Below are 26265 nucleotides of genomic sequence, written 5' to 3'. Positions count from 1 at the left end.
AAACTTATGAGCCAGAAGGCAGAAGATGTGTCATCACCTTTCTTGTCCTGCTGTGGAAGTCACAGAGCGTCACTTTGACCATACTCTGGGGTCCAGATAGTTGCAAAACTTGACCCAATCTCAAAAGGAGGAGACACAAATTTACTACTCCTGGATAGGAGACATTCAAGATCACATTCCCGATGGGTGTCAGTGGCCTCATACCTATAATCCCAGCTACTCAGGAGGCAGAGATCAGGAGGATCGAGGTTCAAAACCAGCCTGGGCAAATAGTTCCTCGAGACCCTATCTCGAAAAATCCTTCACAAAAATAGGGCTGGTGGAGTAGCTTAAGGTGAAGGCCCTAAATTCAAGCCCCAGTACTGAAAAAAAAAAAAAAAGATCACATTCCAAAAAGGGAAGGTAAGATGAGAATGTCATTGGGGCCATCTGTGAAAAACAAGATACTCATATTTAGGTTTACTCTGAGTGAGAGGGATTCATTGGAGGGATCCTGTCCTGGCCACTGTTTTCATATGGGCTGCTTGAAGGCAGGGGCTGAAATGGGGAGACCAGTTGGGCTGAGTCTGGTCTGGCCATGGTACCATCCCAGGCAAGGGTGATGGACCACAAATGGATGTAAGGGAGGATCTGTGAAGTGGCAGGCTCTGGGTGTGCGCTGAGATACAGCACCGTGTGTGGGTCCATCCTGTGATCTTAAAGCCATCCTGCTCTGAAGACCCAAGATGTCACTCCAGCTCCAGCTTTCCACCATCCTCTCTACATCAGCTTCCCCATGGGAATTAAAGTTCTGTCATCCCCCACTCCACTTTAGCCCAAGCCTAACTAGGAGTCATTATTACTTCTCTTTCCCTCTACCCTAATATCCATCTCATTAGCAAGTCCAGTGTGCTCTGCCTATGGAACCTTCTCCCACCTGCATGTTTTTCCCTCTCCTTCCCTCCCCCTGATAAATCCACTCTGCACACATTGCCAATCATCCAAAATCTGCTGCTGCTCTGGAGGTAAAACCCAGCTGCTTCCATAGTTTCTGGCACACAGAGATGCTAATTTGGCATGCTAATCCTGGCTTTTGTAAAAGGAAGTCTGTTTAGTCAAACTGTCCTTTTAAAAAATAAAGGAAAAAAAAAAAAAAAAGCTGTTGCTGGTGACTCATGCCTATAATCCTAGCTACTTAGGAGGCAGAAATCAGGAGGATCACGGTTCAAAGCCAGCCCAGGCAAATAGTTCCACAAGACCCCACCTCAAAAAAAACCCTTCACAAAAAAAGGGCTGGTGGAGTGGCTCAAGGTGTAGGCCCTGAGTTCAAGCCCCAGTACCACAAAAAAAAAAAAAAAAAAAAAAAAAAACAGCTAGTTTCTGGTGGCTCACGCCTGTCATCCTAGCTACTTGGAAGGCTGAGATCAGGAATATTGAAGTTTGAGGCCAGCCCAGGCAAATAGTTCACAAGACCCCTTCTCCAAGAAATAACTAGAGAAAAATGAACTGGAGGTGTGGCTCAAGCAGTAGAGTGAGTACCTGCTTTGCAATCATGAAGCCCTTGGGCTGGTGGAGTGGCTCAAATGGCTCAAATGCCTACCTAGCAAGCATGAGGCCCTGAGTTCAAACCACATCCCACCAAAAAAAAAAAAAAAAAACTTATTTATTTATTTATTTTGGAAACAGGATCTTAGTACATAGCCCAGACTGGCCTTTAACTCACTCAAAATCCTGCCTCAGCCTCTAGGATGCTGGATTACAAATATGTGCCACCATACTTGGCTTAATTATCTTTGAGAATAGGTCTCAATCTACTGCCCAAGTTAGCCTTGAAATAGTGAGAATAATGGATTTTTCTGAGTATGGAGAAGTGGGGCAGTCAGAGAAAACTGACCCTGCTTCTATTAGATCTGTGGTATTCTGGATTTATAAAGATAACTAACTGAAGCTAATGCAGTTGAAAAGAGATTTTTATTGCCTACATGTCCTGACACCATGACACGCAGGCCACACAGGAAAGCACCAGGTTTTGGTCAGGAAATGAGAAAGTATTAGAAGGCCAGAGGCTAAGGTTTCTGTTGGAGACAAGGCAGGGCAGAGTAAACAGCTCAGAACTGGCTATGTAGGGTAACTCCAGCAGGCCTTGGTGCATAAGAAATGTCCCTTACCTGGCCCTGGGTAATTTGGGGCAGGTGAATTAGTTTGATATGCTAAAGTTACACAAGAAGGCAGTCCAGAGCAGAGGCTCTGTGTGAAAGGGGAGATGTGAATAACTGTGGCCGTTAATTTGGCCTTGTGATTAATGGAAATCAAATAGACAGAGATCAAAGAAAACAAAACACCAACACCCCTGTACTTAACCATCAAGTTTTGGTTATATTTGTTGCCATGACTCAGCCTTCAACAAAGTATGGAAGAGGATGGAGTTGAGGGTTAATGGGCACTCCTAGGAAACGGGGTCATTCCAAGTCCAACCACAGGCCCATGACTGGGGCTCCAGCCAGTACTTCCTGAATCTCCTTCTCCAAGAACCTCTCGGTGATTTCCCCCTTTCAAGGCAGGTGGTCTCAGCCTCAGAGTGGACACCGTAGCCTTCTGTGTGGCTGTGGCTGGCCATGGAGGCTTAACCCCATGGGGAAAAGTTCCAGCCCGTGCATGCCCCTAGTTTGCTTTCTGCTCCCCACAAAAGGCAGGCAGAGTCCAGGGAAGGTCCTCTTTGGACATCTGGGCCACTTCACCCCACTGTGTCCTCAGGGTGGGGCTGGCCCCTCTGCTCAGCAAAAACTCCACCGTGGGGCTGTGGCCACGCTCCACAGCAAGGTGCAGAGGTGTCTTGTGGAGCCAGCCAGCAGCATTGACTTGTGCACCCCTGTCCAGGAGGTGGCTGATGACTTCCACATGGCCTCCTCGAGCAGCATAGTGCAGGGGTGTGAGGCCCAGTGAGTCCTTGGCATCCACCTTTGCTCCCCCAGCCACCAGCAGCTGGACAGCAGGCAGGTGTCCACCAGCTGCAGCCCTATGGAGTGCAGAACGGCTGTTCCTGTCCCTAATGTTTGGGTCTGCCCCATGGCCCAGCAGTACCTCAATGTCCTGGGAGAGGAGAGGAGGAAAGGACAGGGGCCAGGTGGGTAGGAGCTGGGACCAGGATGTGTTTGCCTGACCAAAACCCCCCTGGCCTCTTCTTTCAGCAAAAAAAGCCTCTACTTGGAGTCTTCCACTTACCCCTGATTTTTTTCAAGCAGACCTCCGTTTTATTTATTTATTGCAGTACTGGTGTTTGATCTCAGGGCCTCACACTTGCTAAGTTCTACCACTTCAGCCACACCTCCAGCTCTCCCCTAACTAAGGGTTCCTGAAGTTGATTCAAGGCAGCAGGCCTTCCTCTGCTGTCTGGGGACCGGCTGGCTCCGGCCAAACGCTTAAAATATATTGCTGCCAGCCACCAGCATGAAGTTGGAATGTCAGGTCAGGCGACTCTTCAGGTCTCCATGAGATGGCAAAGTTACAAACAGGAGAGGCACAGCCATGACCCCTGCCAGCGCTCAGGCCTTTCACCAACCCCTCCACCCTCCAATGCTCCAGTGTCCCTCCATCTTTCTGAGTCCACATGGCTCTCCCCAACCCCTCAGTCCATGGAGGTGGGGCAGATGCAGCCCCAGGGCTCTTGGCCCTGCGCTCGCTCCAACCCCCCAGTCCCTGTGGGGGAGTGGGGGGGGAGGCGGGATGTACCTGTTGGTAGCCCATGCCGGCCGCTAGGCCAAGCGCCGTGGCTCCGGCACTGTCCGTGGCGTCCACCTTAGCCCCGCGTGCCAGGAGAAGGTGTAATGCGGCCGTGCGCCCGGCCGCAGCCGCCACGCGCAAGGCGCCGTCCAGGTCCGCGTGGCCACCCGCGACCAGCAGCTCCAGCACCGGCAGCCGCCCGCCAGCCGCTGCCCAGTGTGCCGCGGTCCAGCCGCACGCGTCCGCCACCGCGGGGCGGGAGACAGGCGCGGCCAGCAGGCGCGCAACCAGCAGCGTGTGGCCCAGCGCTGCGGCCCAGTGCAGTGGAGTGAGGCCCGCCTTGGAGCGCGCCGCCGCGTGGGCCCCGCGCCGCAGCAGCAGCTCCGCCACCTGTGAGTGACCGTGCCAAGCGGCCTCGTGCAGCGGCGTGCGCCCGGTGCGGTCCACCGCGCCCACCCGGGCTCCGCGCTGCAGCAGGAGGCGCACCAAGGGTGCGTGGCCGCGCAACACGGCCAGGTGGAGCGAGGTTCGGCCCATGTGGTCCCTGCAAAGGAGCAAGGGCACAGGGTGCAGATGGCCCACTGACCAGACCATCCTTCCCCAGCCAGGGAAGGGACCCTGGCCCAACCCGGGGCGCTCACCTCTCCTCCACGTTGGCCCCTTGCCGCAGCTGCTGCATCACCAGGCCTGGAGGACCCTGCCACACGGCCTGGAGCAGGCACCCCCAGTTCTGGAGAGCATCAGGCCCTTCTGTCCCGGTTCCTGGGTCCTCCTCTGAGCCCAGCTCCAACCACTGTAGTTCCTGTCCTGACTCTGTCAGGTCCTGCTCCTTGGGCTCAGGCTTGTTGGAGACCCTCTGCAGAGAGCAAGGACCTGCATCCAGCCCAAGTGTCTCAGGTCGATGGGGAGGCTCCAGCCTACCAGCCAGACCTAACCGCCACTTAAACTTCTCAGGGGCTTGGATACAGTTACCATGAAAGGGAGCTGGCCCAGGGGCTCTATCTTCTGGCTGCAAGTCACCTCCATTCTAGCCCAGCCTTATCCTGGTCACCCTCCTGGAGAAATTCCTTCTGCTGGCTGAGATGTGGGGTGCTGCTCCTGGGAGGTAGGAGTGGGCAGAAGACTCCTGTTTTCTCCTGGGCAGGGTTGAGGCCTCCTAACACTGTTTACCCAGCAATTTAAGGAGGTGGTTCTGCCTGCCAGGCAGCAGCCCCTGCCAGGACACCTACACTCCCCTGTTGACTACCAGGGCCCCATTTGACCTCCCTACTGGAAACAAAGGCCATGGCGGATGGGAAGGGCAAGCAGGAACATGCTCCTCCATTCACCTACATCCCTGCATCCCCCCAAGCAGCACAGCTTTTGATGTGCCCTGACTTGCCCCAGGCACCCTCACCCCTGCCCCCACTCCATCACAGTCAGGCAGTCAGGGTGCTGGGAGGGGAGTGGGTTGAAGTTCCATCCTCTCTTCCCATGAAGACGCTGCACAGACACAGAGACTGACCACAGACTCCTGGGTAGACAGGAGTTGTGGGATGATGGGGATGGAAACTGGGGGAACATGTCGAGGCCGGTCAGTGGAGGTTATGGAAGGGCAGACATCTGGACAGTAGGGGATGAGAGTGGGCAGAGATGCTTCTGAGACAGGCGCTTTTATGTACCTGTGTCTGGAGATGGAAAGGGGCCTTGTAGGAGCAACACTTCAGGTAGGCAGCTTCACTCTGGGCCTGGGGCAGGGAGACTGTGGCTGGCCATCTGCCCAGAGGCTAGACAGGGGAGGCTAGAGGCTAACTCCAATGGTGGGATCCTGTAACTCTTCTGTGCAGTGACAAGAGACTGGCCACCTGGAGGCAGCACATTGTTGGGGCTGCCCATCCCACCCCAGGTGCCCAAGGATGAGGTGTCTAGAAGCCCCTTCTCCACACCCTAGAGGACAGCCCTGCCAACTGGCCCAAGGGAGAGTTTCTAGGCAAGGGATGAAAAGGGTTCTCTCCCACCCCTGGACCCTGACCCAAGGACCTCATCAGTCCACTCAGATGTCACCCCACAAGGACTACAGTCTGACTGCTGAGCTGAAGCATCCTTTGGCTCAGACCCCGTTCTAATTTATTGTCAGCACTTATCACTACACAAAGATCTATTTATTCCATTTTATTTATTTATTTACAGCACTGGGGCTTGAACTCAGGGCCTACACCTTGAGCCACTCCACAAGCCCCTTTTTTTTTTGTGATGGGTTTTTCCCAGATAGGGTCTGGTGAACTATATGCCCAGGTTGGCTTTGAACTGCAATCCTCCTGATCTCTGCCTCCTGAGTGGCTAGGATTACAGGTGTGAGCTACCAGCACCAGGACACCTTTCACTTTAATACAACTTGTCCTAGGGTAAAAGTGATTGCCCTTATCATTCTCACTCTGGAAACAACCCATTTTCAGTCTATCGAAAGTATATTTCTTGGCTGGCTCCAGTGGCAGAACACCTGCCAAAAAAAAAAAAAAAAAAGAAAGAAAGAAAGAAAGTGCTGGGCACCTGTGGCTCATGCCTATAATCCCAGCTACTCAGGAGGCACAGATCAGGAGGATCACAGTTTGAAGCCAGCCTGTGCAAATAGTTCTGCAAGACCTTATCTTGAAAAACCCTTCACAAAAAAGGGCTGCTGGAGTGGCTCAAGGTGAAGGCCCTGAGTTTAAGCCCTACTACTGACAAAAAAAAAAAAAGAGTATTTCTTGAGTTCAAAAGTTAGTCCCACCCAAAAAATAAAAAAAAGGTGCTTTCCTCAAAAGAAAAAAAAAATTTAAAAGAAAATGTATTTCTCTCCTATCGTCATTATTATGTATTTTTTTAATCATCTCTTGCCAGAGGTAGGGACTGAGGTAGAGAGCTGTGCTGACTTTCTAGCAACATGAAACATAGGAGACATGTTTATCTTTCCACAATGTCAGAGTTTATTGAATAACAATAAATTCACAAGCTATGCTATGTTGGCTTTAATCCACCAAGTGCCACTGGTTTCACTTGATAGCTATGAATTATCAAGTCCAAAAAAAGCAGGGTTTCTGTTTTTGTTGGGGTATCGGGGATTGATCTCAGAGCATTGCTAAGCAAGCACTCTCACTTGAACTATGACCCCAGTCCAAACAAGTTCTTTGTTTTTATTTTGTTTTGTTTTTGGAGGGACTGGGGTTTGAACTTCGGGCTTTGCACTTGCAAAGCAGATGCTCTACCACTTGGCCTATACCTCCAGCCTGTTTTGCTCTTGTTATTTTAAAGATGAGCAACTCACAAACTATTTGCCAAGGCTGGCCTTGACCTATGATCCTTTAGATCTCAGCCTCCCAAGTAGCTGGGATTACAGGCACAAGCCACGGAGACCCAGCTCTGAACAGGTTCTTTTACAACAACCTTAATTATTAATTTGAATTCTCAGATCACACATTACACTTTGCACAATTACATAGGTTACAGAATGACTAAGAAAGGGTTAAAGCAATTTTAGGGTTCACAGAGGGCTGCTGAAGGCAAAAGCAAAGAGATGTTATAGATGCAAAGAGTCACTGCATGTGGTTTGATAAGGCATTAACAGAACAGCCCAGTCACCTAGGTGTTCTGGCACAGAAGTGTCAAAGCACAGAGCTGGTTCAAGACCTTAGGCTTATGGATTCCAGACTGAAGGATAGCAATTCAAGTGGGTCATGTCAAGAAGGGAGACCATGCTGAACCAAAGTGTTGGGGACAGAGTCTCGAGCTCAATGCCCACACCAGATAGCCTGAAGATGAGTCAGTAGGTGCCACTGTACCTCAGTGTTAGGCACTCCTCCTTTTATATGACCCAGGTGAGAGGGTTTCATCATTCCTTGTTCTGGTTTATTGGATAAGCTCGGGCCTCGTTTTTCTGAAATAGGTTTGACATGCCTGTGTGTCTATATGTTCCTGGTTTAATTTGATAAGTTCATATGTGGTGATGCTTCATTTAGATAAATAAGTTATTTATCAGGCTACCTCATGGTTTGTGCTGGACAATGGTGGTTGTTTACTTGCACAAACAAGATGTAGTGTCATTCTGTTTCAGCATTTGCATTCAATATAGAGCAAAGTGCTGTTTTACAGAAAGGAGTCATACAGGGCAAGGCACAGCCTGAAGACTGCTGTTCAATACAATATGGAGTGGTGGCATTTGGCATCTAATCAGGGTTAGATAAAGTCAGGTGGGTGGGGCCCCATGATGGCATGCACGCCTTCATGAGGGGAAGTGAACCCACGCTATCATGCTTGCTCTGTCTCACCACATCATGCCTTTCACCATGCTGTAGAGGCAGCAAGAAGGCCCTCACCTGATAGCAGAATCATGCTCTTGGACTTACTAGCCTGTAGAACTAAGAGCCAAATACATATCTTTTCTTTATGAGCTACCCAGTCTCAGGTGTTTTGTTATAGCCATAGAAAATGGCCTTAGACACACAGTAGTATTTCAAAAAGTGTTTGCTCCAATTTTAGTATATGTGCTATGAAGCAAGCACTTATTTGTTCCAGTAAGTGTTTAAGTATGGAAGGAAGGAAGGAAGGAAGGAAGGAAGGAAAACTTAAGAGGATAAATTCAATAAGGAGATGACGTACAACATTTTTTCCTTGGTGGGGGGAGCACAGGGGTTTGAACTCAGGGCCTCATGCTTGCTAAGCAGGCACTCTGACCTTAAGCTACTCTGCTAGCCCTTTTTTTGTGATGGGTATTTTTTGACATAGGATCTGGTGAACTGTTTCCGCAGGGCTGGCTTCAGACCATGATCCTCCTGATCTCTGTCTCCTGAACAGCTAGGATTATAGGCTTGAGCCACCTACACCTGGGGACTTGCAACATTTTTTTACCCTAAATTTACTACCTAAATATACAAACAGCCACTATGACATGTTGGCATGTCACTGAAAACAATGAATAGCCTCAGCTATTCTCCTGATGGGGGCTGTCCACTAGCACTGTCTCCGATTCACAGGTCTGAAGGAGGTCAGCAAGCTGGCAAGCTGGTGAGGGCTGGAAGATGTTAAGCAGGAAAGTTGGAAGTGATAACATTGGTAACAGGAAAAGGCATCACAGGGAAACCATCAGCTCACAGACAACCTACTCGTTAAGTGTCACTTGTAAATGGGGGTTAAAATGCTGTTAAGGTGTGGCTTTCACACCTGTTCCTCTACTTGCAATAACAGAATATATGCTGCTTTCATCTCAAAATGTTGCTATATACACTTTGAGAATGAATTAGATTCATATACAAAAGATGCCATGATTGTAGTTACAGTGAACGAGTACTGTGTGCCATATTCCACACTGAGCACTGATTACTCCCATGCCATCCTCAGTGTAGGCTCCTGGGGTCTTCCTATCCCACTGGGGCTGAGGACTATAAAAGGGAAAAAACTTTTGGTATTAACTCTGCTTGTTAATCAAACTGACATTTTTTTCTCCCTTTGTCTACATTCTAGAGATCTCAAGGTTAACACCCTTTATTCTTAAATTAAACCAGGCAGTCTTCTACCCCTTACCTCTCTCTGATCACAGAGAAGTAAGCCTGTCAGCCTAGACTAACGTCTTTCATGTTTGGAGATACGGCACAAGTAAACCTGGAGAACCAAGGCCAGCACCCATTGTGGGGCATGCATTTTGTCACATACTTGAACTGAGTACCTGAACTCTTCTTTCACATTAGCTAGGCACCTGTGGGTCATGCCTATAATTCTAGTTACTCACAAAGCAGAGATCAGGAGGTTTGTGGTTTAAAGCCAGCCTGGGCAAATAGTTTGTGAGACCCTATGCTGAAAATACCCAAAACAGCCAGGTGCTGGTGGCTCATGTCTGGAATCCTAGCTACTCTGAAGGCAAAGATCAGGAGGGCTGTGGTTTGAAGCCAGCCTGGGCAAATAGTTCGAGATATCCTATCTCAAAAAAACCCATCACAAAAACGGTCCGGTGAGTGTAGGCCCTGAGTTCAAACTCTAGTACCAAAAAAACCAAACCAAAACAAAAACCAAAAAACCTGCTCTCATTATTTGTGAATTGGTTTTGAGGCCAGAGGGACTGGCTTCCTGGTAACTGGGCTAGGTTTTCCTCAGAGGCCTTGCGGGACTAGGGCTGAAAAGCAGGGTGAATGGTTGACCTCTAATGGCAACTATTGACAGGACAGTGCTCATAGCCAAGATCTGTGAAATGAAGTCACTGGGGGTGGGGGGAAGAGGGCTGGAAACAGGGAGAGGGCGGGCTGGGAGGAAGGAGGGGCCCAGTGCTCAGCTGGGCCTCAGAGACAACTGTGCAAGATCTGACCGGAGCACACAGGAGATGGCTGCAGTCACCTGGTAGACAGAGGTCCAGCATGGGAGTAGGGAAAACTGAGGCAGGGGTGTAGCCCTTGAGATTGATTGTCAGTACTGGACCTAACCAGGCCAGGGTCCACTATCTAGTTGCTGGGATCCCCATGGGGGTGGAACCTGGGGAGGGTTAAAGTGTCTCTAGTCTAACCCTTGGGGGCTTGGTCTTGCACACTGCAAGTACAATATGAGTGAGCAAGAGAGAGAAACAGAGGAGGATGAGGGAGGGGGCACCTCAGATACAGCACCCATGCTGCCACAAAGGCCTCCCGACCACCAGGCATCAACCCTGACATGGCCAGGATGGCCTGAGTTAGCCACCCGAGGCCTCAGGACCCTGAAGCATCCTAGCCATGCTCTTGCTGGGCTCCTGTTCTACCTGCTCCTGCCTGGGACAGTCTTCCTGCTGGTGCTGCTGCCGGCAGCCGCCATTGTCTACCTGGGATTCCTGTGCCACTCGAGGGTGAGCTTGATCATCCATTGATGGGGGTCTCTGGGGAGTGGGGGTCCTGTGGAGTTTAGGGCCCCTGGGGTGAAGGTGAATCTCCCTTCTAACATGGCCCCCTGTAGCCAATGACACATGTGTGCCTTCCCTGGGAGCCCTCTCTTCTGCCAGCACCCCCACAGGCTGCAGCCAAAGAGCTTTTGTTTGCAACCCAGAGGACAGCTGTCTCCCCCCCATGCCTCCCAGACTTGTACCAGGGGCCACCAGGGCCTGGATAGTTGGGTTGAGACAGAGAGGGGGAAGATGTTTCAGGAAAACATGAAATCATTGTCAAACTTCAGTGTCTAGGCCTCCCCGCCCCTCATACCCACACACATACAGCCCCTCCCATGACCCTCCTGACCTAGTCTGGGCTTTCCTACCTGTGGAGGAGAGATTTGGTGTCAGGCAGGGAAGGCATACATAGATGCCCCAGTGTTCCCTTTTTGTGTCACACAGTCAGGGAGGGAGAAGGTGGTGTTAGCTGGTGACAGCCAAGCAGGAATTTAAGGTCAGGAGCCAATGTAGCTATGGAAGAAGGGCAGATAAAAGCAGGGTGGGAGAGCCAGGGGGCAAATCCCGAAACCTCTCTGCAAGGCCGTTTACCATTTGGGTCCAGAATCTCCCATTCAGGCCTCTACATTGCCTGGTCTACAGCAGCCAAGCCCCCCTCAACTTTGCCAGCCCTGGACCCTGCCCCACTTCTTCCTGTCCCTCCCAGGACCAGGCCCTAGCTACAAGCCCCGCCCCTCTCCCGGCCTTAGACCCCGCCCCGCCTTGTCTAGGCCCCGCCCATCCACCGCCCTGCCCTATCACTGGGCTCCCGCCCTCTTCCGCCGAGGGCCACGCCCCTTTCCCCGCTCCACGCCCCTTCCCGCTCCCTTTGGGTGGGGGGGCTCGGCATCTCCTCCCGGCTCCGCCTTGCCTGACCGCTCGTTGGGTCCGCAGGTCCACCCCGCGCCTGGCCCCGGGTGCAAAGCGCTGCTTTCGGACCGCGGTTCCGCGGCGCTCATCGTGTTCGGCTTCCTCTCGCTGCCGCCGCTGCTCGTACTGGCCTCGGCCGCCCGCGGCCGCCTGGCCCGGCGACTCCGCGCTCTGCTGCCCCCTCCCGCGAGGACCACCGAATTCCGCCGCCCCTCGGGGTCCAGCGACCCGAGCCTGGCACCAGCCCATCCCAATGAGGAGAACCAGCTCTGCGCCTGGGTGTAACGCCCCAGAGGCCTCCAAATCCCGGGAGGCCCCCGGGGTCACTCCCATAAAGGAGTCCCCGAGGGACGAGCTCTGGGTCCCGCGAGGCACCAAGGCTGCCTCGGAGCTCCATGCGCAGGGCTCGGAGTGACCGCGAGATGGCGCCAGACTCCCCCGGATGGGGTGGCCCTTCCCCATCCCTCCGTGCCCAAGTAGCCCCCGTCCTTGCTGGGGAGAAGCTGGGAGGCACCCAGGAGAAGGAAAGAGGCCGTGGGCTCTGCTCCCTCGCAAAGGACGGCCCCTACGCTCCTGTGGTCAGCCAGCTGGCCTCTAGTGTGCCAGAGGTGGTGAGGGGGGCCTGCTGGGGAACACCCACGTCCTCAGAGCCCATGTTCTAGACGCTCAGTGTGGCCAACAGCAGACAGCTTGCAGGGCTCAACCCAGGTCAGGGCTCAACTTGAGTCCAAGGTCAGTTGTCAGTTTGTATCCAGGATCCAGGCTCACCCTGTAACCAGGGTTTCTTTCTCTTGAGACAGGTACCCAAGTAAGAGCTCAGTCTGTTCTTTCTGGATAATTTTAAGATCTCTGTCATTCTGTGGTTTTACAAGCACATTTCTAGGTATTGCAATGTGGATAAATTCCTCTTCTTCCTTCCCCTACTCTGGATGCTCCTCCTTCCAAGTCTTCTCCTGTGCTGTGGATATGTGTTTTTTGGTTGTTTAGTTTAGGGTTTTTTTTTGTGTATGTGTGTGTTTTTTTTTTCTGTGGTGGGGATTGAACCCAGAGCCTTGCACAGCTGAACAGGTATACTAGTATTAAGCTACATCCTTTTTTAATTCCGTGTAGTATACATGATTGCATTTCCTGTTTCTATGGATTCATGTCTTTTGTTTGTTTGTAGGACTAGAGTTTGAACTCGGGGCTTTGTAGAGCAGAAGCTCTACCACTTGAGCTACACTTCCAGTCCATTTTACTCTTGTTTATTTATTTATTTATTTATTTATTTTTGGTTCTGGGGTTTGAACTCAGGGCCTTACACTTGCTAGGCAGACGCTTTACCACTCGAGCCACTCCACCAGCTCCATTTTGCTCTGGTTATTTTGGAGATGGGGGCTATTGAACTATTTTCCTGGGCTAGCCTTGAACTGTGATCCTCCTGATCTCAGCCTCCCAGGTAGCCAGGATTAGGCATGAGTCACCAGCTTCTGGCTTTGATTCATGTCTTTTAGTAGTTCTGGTACAGTCTCCATACCTCTTCAATTTTGCCTCTCATTCTCCACGTTTCCCTGTTTCCTCTTCCCTCACTTGTTAGTTAAGTCTTTCTGTATTTCCATCTCTCTCCAGGCTTCATTCCTTGTCCTTCCAGTTCACTGGAATTCATTCCTTATGTCTAGTGGCCTGATCAATTCACCCACTTAATTTTAGGTTATTGTGTTGTATCTGAAAGTTGTATTTGTTCCTTTTTCAGGTTTATCTAACAAGTTTTGATAGTCTTTGTGCACATTCACTTTTTGCTTTTTGGATTTCAGCTGCAATATCTTTTTTTTTTGGCAGTCCTGGAGTTTAAACTCAGAGCCTTACCAGGCAGTCACTCTAGCACTGGAGCTACACCAGCAGCTGTGGCTTCCATTTCTTAAACACTTCCTACATATTTTATACACTGTATCCAGTAATTCCAGTTTCTTAGACTTTGGGGTCTAAATCTGTTACTGTACTTCTCAGTGACTCTGGTAGTCTTTTAATCTTTGCTTTGTTTTTGTTTTGCTGCTGGGTTTTGAACCCAAGACCTCAGCATGCCAAGTATGCAACAGGCTACCACTGAGCTAGATACCCTGCCCCTGTCAGCCTGTATCTGTGATGATAGGCCCCTTTAGGGTCACGGAGGTTCAGGTTTAGTGGCCCTCTCAATGCAGAGCAGCTCGTGTGGCTCTCAACTATTGTGTCCAGGGAATTCTCTGCTTTTCCACCTGTTCCCTGTGTGATCCTGGGTCATTGCTCACTGTGTGTTTGCTTGGATCTTTGTAATGTTTAATTGGGAGGGGGCTGCTTTGAGATAATTTGCTTTCTTGTAAGCCCAGCAATTTATTAAAAATGTATGTTCATTGTAATTCACCCAGAATCAGAATCTAGTTGTAGTGAAAAGCCTTTTCCTTTTTTTTTCTTTTTTTTTTAATGGGATTGGGTTTGAACTCAGGGCTTTGTGCTTGCAAAGCAGGTACTATACTGCTTGAGCTACACCTCCAGTACATAAAAAGACTTTATTTTTATCTTTTTTTCATTTTATTAGCATATATTCATTGTACAGGGGGGGACTCATTGTACCAATTCCCAATAGCCTTACATTGTACATTGGTTAGATTGCCTCACCATCTTCCTCCCTCCCCACAACCCCCTTTCTGTCCCACTTAAAGCAATTGCAAAAGATTTCATCTTTTTTTTTTTTTGGTGGTACTAGGGCTTGAACTCAGGGCCTTCACCTTGAGCCTATTTATGTGAAGGGTTTTTCGAGACAGGGTCTTGCAGAACTGTTTGCCTGGGCTGGCTTCAAACCGCAGTCCTCCTGAAAAGCTCATCAACCATATTCCTTCACCTTCATCCCCTTCACTCACCCTCTTCACCTCCCACAAGTATCCCCACTCACTGTACCTATTTTACAGTCCTGTCTTTCATTTTTAATTCCAAAGTGAATATTCAAAGGGGTTTCTCAATGTATCCCAGTGTGAATATATATAACTTTGGTCAGTTCAATCCCTCGGTTACTCTCCCTTACTCCTTCCTCCCACCCTGCATTATTCAACAGCTTTTAGTACGTATTCTTATGTCCTCTACATGCAGAGATGTAATGCATTCATGAAAAGTCTTTTAAAAAGAACCAGCACATGTATTGCCAGTGGGGCTCAGCCTATGACCAGCAGGGTCAGGACTTGGCATTGGGTTCATGCTGTGACCTTCAGCAGAGCCCTGAGTGTGGCTGGGTCATGTCCAGCGGATGTCTCGGGGTTTTCCAACCTTCATCTGTGTCCAGCTTTGATGCTTTTTCTGATCAGACAGAGCCGGCCAGTCGCCAAGCTGCCTAGGAGAGCTTCCCCTGAGCTGAGGCTGCCTTCCTTCCCCTCCTGCCAGGGTCTGGGCTAGCTGCCACCAGGAATTGAGGATGAAGACTCTCCTGGGAAGCCCTTGGCTGAGGACCTGCCTGGCCCCACAGTCGTCAAAACAACAGCTGGGCCTGGTGGGGGTGGGGAGGTGAGTGACTGGTTGGGTAGGGAGCTTGGTCCAACCCTGCTGCCTGAGGCAGCCTGTTTCTGAAAGGTGTTTCCCAGCTTTCCTAACTGCCCTAAGCCTCAGACAGCCTCTGGCCCCTGGGGATATCCAAGGGAAGGCAGCAATGACCTGCCTCAGCCCTAGCCTGCCCCACCTGCTTTCAAAGGAACACTGTGGTGTAGCTCAGTGGTAAAGTGCTGAGGCAGAGGCTCTGGGTTTGATCCCCAGCACCACAAAAAAAGGAACATTGACAGGGGAGTTTGTGGGAGGTTCACAGAAGGGGTCTGGGGTCTGTGTTTAGCCTTGGAGAGCAGAACATGAATGCTGGGGGCCAGAGCTGGTCCATGAGGGAGCCACACAGGCCCTGGGCCTGGGTGCAAGGAAACCTTGGGGTCTTCCCAGGCACTGCCAGTCTTGGCCAGCTTTCAGGGGTTCTAATGGGGTTTTCTTTATCCATCACCACCTGGGCAGCTCCTGGGAAGTTGGATAGGGCTGTGGCCTGGCCCTCCAGTCACAAGACTCCCCTCCTTTAGGCCAGAGGTATTTATTTGGCCTTTGCCCAGCACACTGTACCCTACCTGGGAAGGACCCCACCAGTCTCTATCACCCAACTTTTTTTTCTCCAGCGGCTGAGTCCCCTTTCCTGGGGTGGGAGCCTGCCTGCCTGTGTGTGTGTGTGTGTGTGTGTGTGTGTGACAGAGAGAGAGAGAGCACGTGCGTGTTCTACTTGCCCTTATGCCTTGGGTAGGGACATTGTGCCCACCAGACAGGTGAAGAGCCTAGGCTCAGTGAGGTTCCTACCTTGCCTAAGTTGTGTATTCATTCACAAAGTATTTGCAGGCACACCCTCAGATAGCACAGCTAGGAGGGGCCCTGAATTTAGCCAGCTCTGAGCTTGGGCCCTGGACCTGTCCCCTTCCAGTTGTGTGGGCTGGGCACAGAGTACAGATAGGAACTGAGCCAGGGTGGGTGCGCTAAGTAGAAATAGGAAGATCCTGGTCCTGAGAGCTAAGGCCCCCCCCCCTCCTGCTCCCTGGGCTTCCCCCATAGGACATAGGACATAGGCCTGCTCCATCCTGCTTCTTCTTCCCCAATGACTTTGGGGCCTGCCCAGGGGCTGCTGCCTGAACCTGCCTGGACCCTACTTGGGGATGGGACAGAGGAGCTTGGGGATGTGGTCAGAAGTGCATTCCTGCTGGGCGCTGGTGGCTTACACCTCTAATCCTAGCTATTCAGGAGGCAGAGATCAGGAGGACCAGGACGTGGTTTGAAGCTACCCAGGCAAATAGTTTGTGAGACCCAGTTTTGAAGAAAACATTCACAAAAAAGATCCGGTGGAGTGACTCAAGGTGTAGGCTCTGAGTTCAAGTTCAAGCCCCAGTACCGCAAAAAAAAAAAAAAATTCCTGCTGAGGACACCAAAGTTGGGGGGAGGGGGCCATTTCCATAACTGGAAGGGACATTACTGTTTAGCTGGTGGCATGTTCTGGGCACCTGTCTTTCACTCCAGCTCCCAGCCTACATTTAGTAGTTGCTTACTTGGGGGTCTCCCTGGAGGCATGGTGTCAGCCCCTCCACCTCCCCACAACCTGTCTCTGTACTACCTTCTCCCAGCACTCAGAATCCCTTTGGCCTCCCTGTGGTCTGAAGGAGGCACAGCTTGGTCTGCCCCTCTGGGTCCCACCCCAAAGCTCCCTAACTGTCACGCACACCCATCCCCACTGCTAGGTTTTGGCACTCACTGTTGCCTCTGCTGAGAGGTTCTTCCTTCATCTACCTACTTCTTTGGTGTCCTCGCTGACTTTCTGGTCTCATATAGCCCAGCCGTCCACAGGGTTGCATCTCTGCTAATATGGTGCTCACCTGCCCCCTTGTCTTGTGTCCAGTGCCTTGTGTCTGTAGTGCAGAGGCTGACATGATGGATGGGATGTGCAGGATGTACAGGATGGGCAGCACTCCAGCTATTTCTGGGGGTGAGACAAGACCCCAGATCCCAGGACTGGTCCTTGAGCCTTGGGAAGTCCCTGATCCAAGACCAGAGGTCAAGTCTGGAGGAAGGTGTTGGGGGCAGCAGAATGGAGCAAAGGGGCCCTGCTGTTCTTGGCTGCCCCTTTACTCTGTCCTGCTGACTGCCATGGGGGGTGGTGTCATAGGGCCCAGGCTCACCCCACTCCACTGCTCCAGGCCTCCCAGCAGCTGCTCCCACCACTTCCTGTTTCTGTGTTCTGGGTGTGTGCGTGGGTTTGGGTGTGAGATACAAACAACATGACTGACAAGTGGCCTCTCATAGGCGGGGGTGGGGGTCAGGCTGTTCTGCCCCCAGCTGGGGTCAAGGGTGGGGTTGGAGGCCTCATGAGCTGCCCTTTTCCCTGGGGTTGAACATAACCACAGTGACAAAGCCTGGGGACAAAGGGCTCTTTTTCTCTGCAGAAGACTGTGGAGGAGGGAACATTCCCAAGGACCTCGGGTGGGGGTAGGGATGACCTGCTGAGAACGGTGTCCTGGATTTTGGGAAACCCCTCCACCTGCCCTACAGACCAACAGGCAGGGCTGGCCAGCTCAGGGGATGAGCATCTGAGCCTCCTAGCCCTGAGCCAAGGCTGTGGGGACAAGGAGGCCTCAGTCTTAGGAACTGTTTCTTCTTCTTGGGTCCCTGGGATGTCAGGGCCAAGCAGGGGCTGTGCCTGGGGGAGGTGGAGGGCTGGGGGTCAGGGCCCTGCTGTGTCTGGCCTGGCCTGGCCTTGTCTTTATCCACCTCTTTATCCCCCCTCGCCTCCTTGGCTTGTCTCCCTTCAGAGAGGAAGGAGGCTTCCGGACCATTCTGTTTGTACTTCCTCTGGAGACTGCATCAAGCCTGGCCCTGGCTTTGACCATTGCACCCTTGGCTGACATCCACACCTCCTGGGATCCTCTGTCTACCCACATCTGCCCTCTGGAGATTGGGACAACAGTGGGAAGCAGTACAGGACAGAAGGATGAGACTTGTCTGCTGGCTAAACAGGGACCAGGAGTAAGGCTGATAGGGAGGATGTCCCAGGGAGTGACTCTGGGCAGAGCTCAGGGGCAGGCAGATGACCGAGTTCTGCTAGGGCTGGGTGGAGGCTGGGCCTCTTGTGCCCCTTTCCCTCCAATGGCAAGGCTAGAGGGAGGAGGGCAGCTGCTTCCTCGAGGGCCTGAGTCACTGCCAAGAAGACCCGCTCACTTTTTCCAGAAGGGACGGAAACTTCCCCATCAGCGTCAGCAAGCAGCAGGGCAGACTGAGGTGTGACTTCGGGCCTGAGGGCCCTGAGCAGCTATGGGGCTGGACCCACAAAGGCCCAGCTTCCTGGCCAGCCAGGCCAGCTGAAGATGTACCTTCTGCCTAGACATGCCTCCCACTAGAACTCCCCTGGTGGGGGGTGCCACCTTTTCTGTGGTCTCCACTCACAATGTCCATCTCCATTGCAGCCCTTGTCTCCTAGGGGGCTAGGGACCAGTTCAGGCCCCCTGGGTGGCACACCCTGGACTTAAAGGGCCCACACCCACTATCCCCGCATGGGGCTTTGGCAGAAGCACTAAGCAGTTTCTGGTCTGTGCAGAGGCCTGAGGTCTGTGGAGCTGAGCCAGCACCCACTGCCAAGATTCCCGGCAAGGGGGGTGGGGGATGGCAGCAGGGACACAGTTCTTGCTTGTTCCTGCCGCAAGCTCCTCAAGCTCAGCCGTGCTGCTTCCTTTTTTAGGCAAAGCTGAGTTCTGGCGGTCCTTGAGGCCCCATGGTGTCTTACCTGCCAGAAAGGGAGGAAGGAAAACCATTGAAGCCCATCCGTCCTCCCCGCAGAGCGTCCTCCCGCAGAGGGTGGGGAATGGACATCCTGGCAGACACATCACCACCACATGTATGCCCCACCCCCCAACTCCACGATTACCCCACAGGAAGGCATCCTAGAAGGACAGCAGCCTGCCCAGACCTACCGCAGGGCAGGGAGGCTGTGAGATGCCTTTGCAGTCGCTCCACTCTGGTCCCAGCCTGACCAAGACTGTAGAACCCAGCTTCAGCTCACCAGTGGGCCCCCTCCAATCCTGCTGGGGTCTGACCTGGGCTTGATCCTGTCCCCTTGTTGGGTAGAGTCTATGAAGCCAGTAGCAATAGCCCCACCATGGTCACACTGAACAGGACCTGAGACAACTTCCTTCTGCTCTTGTCTTTTCCTCTAAGAACCCAGGGCAAGGTCCAAGGCTTTGCATCCCTAGGCTTCCCTTCAGGTTCCAGTCCCCTCCCAGGGCACTGTGTCTTAAGCTCTACCCCAAGGGACTTCCAATCCTTGTTGATCAGCCCTTGGGGACACCTGCCCCTCTTCCAGCCCTGTAGCCAAGGTGCAGCGAGAACCTGGGCTTTGTGGGGGCATGTTGTTCTTGGTGTAGCTACACCTCCACCCACTGGGCTCTCTTGGGCGGGACTTCAGGGAATTTCAACGCTGAGGAGTCAAGGGCAGCGGAGAGCTCCAAGGTACAGGGAGCGTGGTAACGAGGGCGGATCCACAGACTCATAGCTGAGGAAGAGGAGACTGGAGTGTCTCTGTTTGCTTGGCCACGTGTGCCCGCCTCGGGTAGTGCTGCGTGTCACTGCACGTCCAGGTCCGCTTGTGAGCGCGCTTCGAAGCAGTAGTTGCAGGTCCGCGTCTGCGCGCACTGGTGAGTGCGTGCGCCCGGGGCGAAGGCGTGGCTCCCGTTGTGGGCGTGGCCTCCTGGGGGGCGGACCTGGCTTCGGCCGGCGCCCAGCCGCTGGGGAGAGAGCAAAGCGAGCTGCGGTCGAGCGTCCGTCACGCTGCGCGCGATGCTGCCCTGGACCGCGCTCGGCCTGGTGGTGAGCTTGCGGCTGGCGCTGGCGCTGAGCCACGCGGAAAGCGGTGAGTGCGTCGTGGCCTGGACTCCGGCTCTTGCGGCCATTGGCCATTGCCCACGCGGGTGGTCGCTCTCCTCGCGCAGCTCCCGGACAAGTGGGCGGGGAGGCTGCGGGAGCGGGACGGGGACGCAGGTCGACTACTTCAGGCACCTGTGGCTGGCACTCCCCGTGATACTAATGAGCGCGCGGGCGCTGCAGTCTTCCTTGCCCTGCTGGCCTGAAAAGGGAGAGAAATGCCTCAGTTTCCCTACTTTTGGAAGGGCCTTCAGGAGAGAGGTGGTGAGAGGACTGGAGTCGCCCCACCACATGGGAGAAACCCCAAGGCTGTGACTAGAATCAAGACACACTGATGGAGGGTCCCAACTGCATCTCCACCCCACCCGGGCGCTGGGTGGCTGGAGGAAGGGGGAGGCCTGCCAGGGGTTGGTGGGGCCCTCAGGCTGCTGGGGGTTTGTGTCTTGCTTTCTGGGTCCAGATGGAGCAGAAGGTGGGGGCCAGGAGAGGGGTGATGTCATCTGTAAGTGGGGTCAAGACTCCAACTTGGCCATCTGGGCTGGGAGGGCTGTGTTCAGTGCTTTGCCTCCCCCACCCCTCCGTCTCTGCTCCCACCCTTCCCTGCTGCCTGTGCATGCCCAGGGCCTGTTGCTTCACCTGGAGGCTGAGTTTTGTGGCTTAACAATAGCCTGGAGGCCACCTTTCACCCCTCCTGGACACCTATGTCAGGACCCTTGGGTCCACCTGCATTCAGTGTCTGCTGAGGACAGGGAGAATGGGAGTTTGGAGGGGCCAGCACTCCTCTACACATGGGGCGAGCCAACCCAGGATACCCTAAGTCATATGGCACATGTACAGAGTGGAACACACAAAGTATGTGGGCCTCTTGTTAGCTCAGAAACCCCCTTGGGATGCCATCCCTAGAACCTTTGGACGAGGGCAAGCATGTGCTTAAGGAAATCTCAGGACTTGGGGGTTCTGTTCTGGGTGTGGGGCTGTCTGGGAGCCCATCACCTGGGACTGAATCCTTGTATTTTTCCCCAGGCTCCGCATCATCAGCCCCCCGGGGAGACCTGTTGTTCCTGCTGGACAGCTCGGCCAGTGTGTCACACTACGAGTTCTCCCGGGTCCGGGAGTTTGTGGGGCAGCTGGCTGCTCCGCTGCCCCTGGGCCCTGGGGCCCTGCGGGCTAGCCTGGTGCATGTGGGCAGTCAGCCCTACACCGAGTTTCCCTTTGACCAGCACAGTTCAAGCCAGGCTGTCCAGGATGCCATACGCGCTGCCACCCAGCGAATGGGTGACACTAACACAGGACTGGCACTGGCATATGCCAAGGAACAGCTGTTTGCTGAAGAAGCGGGTGCCCGGCCAGGGGTGCCCAAGGTACTGGTGTGGGTGACAGACGGGGGCTCCAGCGATCCTGTGGGGCCACCCATGCAGGAACTCAAAGACCTGGGTGTCACTGTCTTCATTGTCAGCACTGGCAGGGGCAACCTGCTAGAGCTGTCAGCAGCTGCTTCGGCCCCTACTGAGAAGCACCTGCATTTCGTGGACGTGGATGATCTACACATCATCGCTCAGGAGCTGCGAGGCTCCATTCTCGGTAGGTGGGAGGAGGCAGGGCCCATGGAGCCCTAGCTGAGAGCTGCAGGAGGGGTTGAAACTTCAGGGGAAACTCATGTGCCCATTGCCCTGAGGGTGCTATGGGGAGGTGACTGACTCACAACTTCTCTGTGCACCATCCAGGAACACACTCGACTGGGTGCCCACATGTACCCCAACACTTGTGCTGTGGAGAGACAGGGGCAGGCAAGAGTGACCACTTCCAGGTGGGACTCCCTGCCAGATGTGGGTCAAGGGACTAAGGGTACATTGGGTAGGATGTGGGGGGTTAGGTAGAGAGGATGAGTTAGGAGGTCCTCAGTCTGGGACTCTGCCAAGCATGTCCAAGGACCAACTGGTTCACCAGGCCCACCGTGCCTGCAGAGGGGGGAAGCAGAAAGGCTAGGTGCCTTCCACAGAGCTCAGCCCCTACCTATTCTTGTTGAGGACAGCCATAGAGGGATTTGAGCCAGTTTTCACTGCAGGCCTGTTACAGGGAAGATCTGCTGAGCAGTGGTTGAGCAGCACCACACTGACTTTTTTCCAGAGCTCCCCAGCCAATCCCCAGAGAGGAAAGAGCTGGAGATGAAGGGCCAGGTAGCTGGTTAGATCTGCAGTAGCCACTGAAAAATGCCACCACCCCAAGGTCCTTACCAAATCTCTTTCCTATGGGTTAATCATCCACCCTGAGCAGGAAGGAGTTGGTCTGTGGGCTAGAAAGGGGTGGAGGGTCCTCCCAACATTTCTCCCAGGAACATCTGGCCCCTGGGTCAATCAACATAGCTGAGCCTGGAGGGAACAGGAGAAAAGGCTGCTTTCAGAATCGGGTGGTAGGGTGGGGGCTTCTGGGGCTGGGGCCCAGGATTAGCCAGGGGGAATATCAAGATCCAGATGGGCTTAACTGACTCCCACACTTTATCAGCCTTACTCACAGGCCCAGGGGCCCACTCCAGAGTCCTCCCTCCACTTGTCATGTCTCCACTGTCCCCCAGAGCTGCCTCCTGTACAACCTTCCATATCCTGGAAGCACTCTCTGGTCCCTCTTTGTGTTGACACTGGACCTTTTGCTGGCCACTCTGTTCTCACACAGGCCCTATCACCTGAGGGAACTTCTTCTAGGCTACTGGCCTGTATAGGTAGTGACTACTGTACCTTCCCCACGAGTCTGGGTTTGGTGCTAAAACAGGGAGTTCCTGGTGGGGCCATGAGTGGGGTGGGCAGCAACCCTTCTTCTACCCTTCCCTCAGCCCAGTCATCATTTTGCCTATCATTAGATCTGCTAGCTTGTCCAGGCTGACCTAAGTCCAGCATATACTTGGTGGATGGCCCCACCTGTCCTACTGGGGGCCATCTTCAGGTCTTCCCTGGATTAGTGAGAAACCTACTCCCTGATGCTTAGGAGGCCACTCTGTTCCCCTGACCCCTTGCACCACACAATCCTCAGATGCTGTGCAGCCTCAGCAGCTCCACGCCTCGGAGGTCACACCTAGCGGCTTCCGCCTGGCCTGGCCACCCCTGCTGACTGGGGACTCGGGCTACTACGTGGTGGAGCTGGTGCCCAGCGCCAAGCCCGGGGCTGTGAGACGCCAACAGCTGCCTGGGAACGCCACGGGCTGGACGTGGGCGGGCCTCGAACCGGACACAGACTATGACGTGGCCTTGCTACCCGAGTCCAACGTGCGCCTCCTGAGACCCCAGCACGTGCGAGTGCACACGCTGCCAGGTGGGATGGGGGCAGCCGAGTGGGACCCGGGATGGACCGGGGGGGTGCGCGTGCGGGGGGGTGCGCGCGCCCCTTTGCTCACGGCCCTTTCCCCGCACAGAGGAGCCGGGACCCGAGCGCATTGTCCTCTCGCACGTCAGACCGCGCAGCCTCCGCGTGAGCTGGGCTCCCGCGCTGGGTCCCGCCACCGCGCTGGGCTACCATGTGCAGCTCGGCTCCCTGCGGGGCGGCGCGGTGCAGCGCGTGGACGTGCCGGCCGGCCACAACAGCACCACCGTCCAGGGCCTGGCGCCCAGCACCGCCTACCTGGTGACCGTGACCGCCGTCTTCCGCTCTGGCCGCGAGAGGGCGCTGTCGGCCAAGGCCTGCACGCCCGCGGGAGAGCGCAGCCGCGCCCCGCGGTCCACGCCGCCCCACGCCGGGGGACGCGGCGCCTGAGCCGCCCGCCCCGCCATCCGAGGGCTCCTCGTCCCCAGCCCAGTGGGTGCCGAAGCCGAGGTTGTGCCCTGGGGGATAGGGTGCCGGCCCCGCCTTTGCCCCGCGAGACCCCCCCAGTCCTCTTCCCGCAGGCCTGCCCGCCGGTTCCCCTGCCGCATCCCTGGCAGTACTGTGCCAGCCCAGATCTGGGCACCATTTGGCGGGGAGATGGACACGGTGTCTGAGGGTGGGTCGAGTACATCAGACCCAGAACTGGCCCCCGGCCCAGGACCGGAGGCCACGGCCTCTGTGAGAAGTCCGGCCCTCTGGTCGGAGGGCCGGCATGGGTTGGAGGGAGTGCCCAGGGCCACTCAGGTTTGCCCATGGATAGAAAGTGGAGAGGGAAAGGGGAAAATCTGGTGCCGACACGGGTCCCCAAAGGGTTCGTGAGGGGACGGAAGGACAGGGAGGGGTGCTGGGAGGCTGATGGTGTGACCAGGTAGTCTTCACCAAGACTGTGCCAGGCTGGTGGTCAGTGCCTGCTGGGGCCACTGGTCCTGACTTCCTGCCCTGGACCCAGATTGGGCCCAGCTATCAGAGAGCACCTTTTGGGAGGAATGGAACCAGAGTCTGGCATTGGGGACCTTGATGACAGGAGTGCCCCTACCACTGAGGCCAGCAATCAGGAGGCTTCTCCCCCTTCAGGGTGGGAGTCCTCCCTGGGAATGGACACCAGTCCTCCCTGGGTGGATTCACCAGGACTCTGCAACATTTGACCCTGAGGGATCGTGCACAGGGCTGCCTCCAGCTAGTCATTATCTACTGCCCGGGGGCTCTGGACAAATTGCCAAGGGCAGTGAGGACCTGGCTGTCCCTGCAGCCCCCAGTTCTCCCGGAATTGCCTAAACCCATGCTCATTTTGCCTCTCCTCCACTAACAACCCAGACTCCAACTACAGTAAATCAGATGTAAACCTATACTGCAGTCTCCCTAGCATGCTTTATTTCTGGTCAAAACACTGGCTGTGGATGGGGCAACGTCAGAGGCCCAGTGTGCAGGGCCATGGTGTGTCGGGGAGGTGGGGTGCCCAGTGTCTGGACACAGACCAGTTGGCCTTCTGTAGTCCCTCTCTGCACCTTGTCTTCAGAACTCCTAGACCTTACTTCTGTAGCCCAGGACCGATCATCTGGACCAGTGCACTGCTGGAACCAGAGGATCAAGGACCTGGCTCTGCAGGGCTGTTCCCCTCAAAGCTTGTGGCCCACTGCCCATACATCCTGTATCCATTCCTGGCACAGGCTTTGGTTTCACCTCAGTTCTACCAGAGGCCGATGCCAGCTGTTCACAGGTGGTGGGATGTGAGCCTCCTATTTTACTACCTCCACACCAAGGAGTGTCTCTTCCAAGGTCCTCTCTTGGAGGACCTGCCCCTTGTGTCATCCCTGGCATTTCTTAAGTCTTTAAATCTGGGCCACATCTCAGATCAGCATAGGCCCCAGGGAACAGTTTATACAGAATGGTTTTGTCCCAAACTCCCAGTGAATGGTTTGTTGCTCCGTCTCCCTCCACACTCCTGGCCCTTAGTCCTCTGCCCACTGAGGGTCCATGATAGATACCCTTTAGGATTTACACACATGCCAAGGGCCAGCCACTTTGTGAGGCCATTGTGAACTTTATTTTTTTGATAGTACTGGGGTTTGAATTTAGGGCTTCACATTTTCAAGGCAGGCACTCTGCCACTTGAGCTGCACCCCCAGTCCACTGTGAGCTTTTTTTTTTTTTTTTTTTGCAGTGCCAGCACTTGAACTTGGGGCCTACACTTTGAGCCACTCCACCAGCCCTTTTTTGTGAAGGGTTTTTCAAGATAAGGTCTTGCAGAACTATTTGCACAGGCTGGCTTCAAACTGTGATCCTCCCGATCTCTGCTTCCTGAGTAGCTAGGATTACAGGTGTGAGCCACTGGTGTCTGGCTGTGAGCTTCCTGAGGAACCTAAACACCTGTAAGGGTTGTGCTGTGGTTGCTCCTGGTGAGACAAAAAGTAACAGGCCAGGTGTGGTCATACACGCCTGTAATACTGGCACTCTGGAGTCCAAGGCCATCCTGTGTGACATCATGAGTTTGAAGTGAGCCCAGGCTAGATAATGAGACTCTGTCTCAAACAAAAAAAGCAACAGGGTTGTGACCCATGTGGCAGGTATCCAGGAAGGCAGAATTCGGAAGATCCTAGCAACTGTGAGAAGACTCCAAAGGGAGGTTACTGCAGCCATTTTTGCACTATGAGGGGGGCTTCTGTCAGCATCACCAATTTGTAGTGGACAAATCCAGGATTTCGTCAAGGCCACAGTGGGACTGGCCCATGAGATTGGATAGTAAGCTTCAATGGCGGACCAGTACCCACTCCCCCAGCAGGAGGGGCAGAGAGCCGCCCCCACTGAGGGAGGTCACAGCATTCCAAGTCTCTAAGCTCCGGGGATGTAGCTGTTTGTGGGAAGGCTGGATGATGGTATAGGATCTGAAGTTTAGGTTTCTGAGGAGTTGTGTGTCCAAAGAGTGGGTTATGCATCAGGGAACTGCCCAACATGGCTCTGCTACCACCCTGGAGCAGGGTTGTTTTCATGGAGACAGTAAGAAGGGCTGTCCGCTCCCAAGAAGTATAACAGTG

The 26265-nt window shown here is 54.0% G+C and overlaps 3 protein-coding genes across 6 annotated transcripts; 2 read left to right on the top strand and 1 right to left on the bottom strand.

The window, feature by feature from the left end:
- Positions 1-1988: 1988 nt before the first annotated feature.
- Ankrd65 (ankyrin repeat domain 65) lies at positions 1989-11494 on the bottom strand. 4 transcript variants are annotated; one of them, XM_074081602.1, is made up of 5 exons: positions 10921-11494; positions 4672-4797; positions 4341-4555; positions 3709-4243; positions 1990-3069 (listed from the first exon to the last, which is right to left on the bottom strand). In XM_074081602.1, the coding sequence occupies exons 2-5, from the start codon at positions 4723-4725 to the stop codon at positions 2641-2643; spliced, it is 1233 nt and encodes a 410-aa protein (XP_073937703.1). In that variant the 5' UTR covers positions 4726-4797; positions 10921-11494; the 3' UTR covers positions 1990-2640. The 4 variants fall into 4 exon arrangements, with proteins under 4 accessions (XP_020011185.2, XP_073937704.1, XP_073937703.1 ...); XM_020155596.2 differs by lacking the exon at positions 4672-4797 and having other exon boundaries at positions 1989-3069; XM_074081603.1 differs by lacking the exon at positions 10921-11494 and having other exon boundaries at positions 1989-3069; positions 4341-4572; positions 4672-9978.
- On the top strand, positions 9979-13850 carry Tmem278 (transmembrane protein 278). The gene is made up of 2 exons (XM_020155598.2): positions 9979-10516; positions 11486-13850. The coding sequence occupies exons 1-2, from the start codon at positions 10241-10243 to the stop codon at positions 11744-11746; spliced, it is 537 nt and encodes a 178-aa protein (XP_020011187.1). The 5' UTR covers positions 9979-10240; the 3' UTR covers positions 11747-13850.
- Positions 13851-19704: 5854 nt separating this feature from the next.
- Positions 19705-24581, top strand: Vwa1 (von Willebrand factor A domain containing 1). The gene is given in 5 exon segments (XM_020155589.2): positions 19705-19871; positions 20906-21463; positions 22907-23185; positions 23286-23586; positions 23588-24581. Coding segments are annotated over 5 exon segments (1326 nt in total). The 5' UTR covers positions 19705-19798; the 3' UTR covers positions 23703-24581.
- Positions 24582-26265: the final 1684 nt, after the last annotated feature.

The sequence above is a fragment of the Castor canadensis genome, chromosome 7 (genome assembly GCF_047511655.1).
Source record: "Castor canadensis chromosome 7, mCasCan1.hap1v2, whole genome shotgun sequence".
Lineage (NCBI taxonomy): Eukaryota > Metazoa > Chordata > Mammalia > Rodentia > Castoridae > Castor > Castor canadensis.
This window is presented reverse-complemented; position numbering and strand designations above follow the sequence as displayed.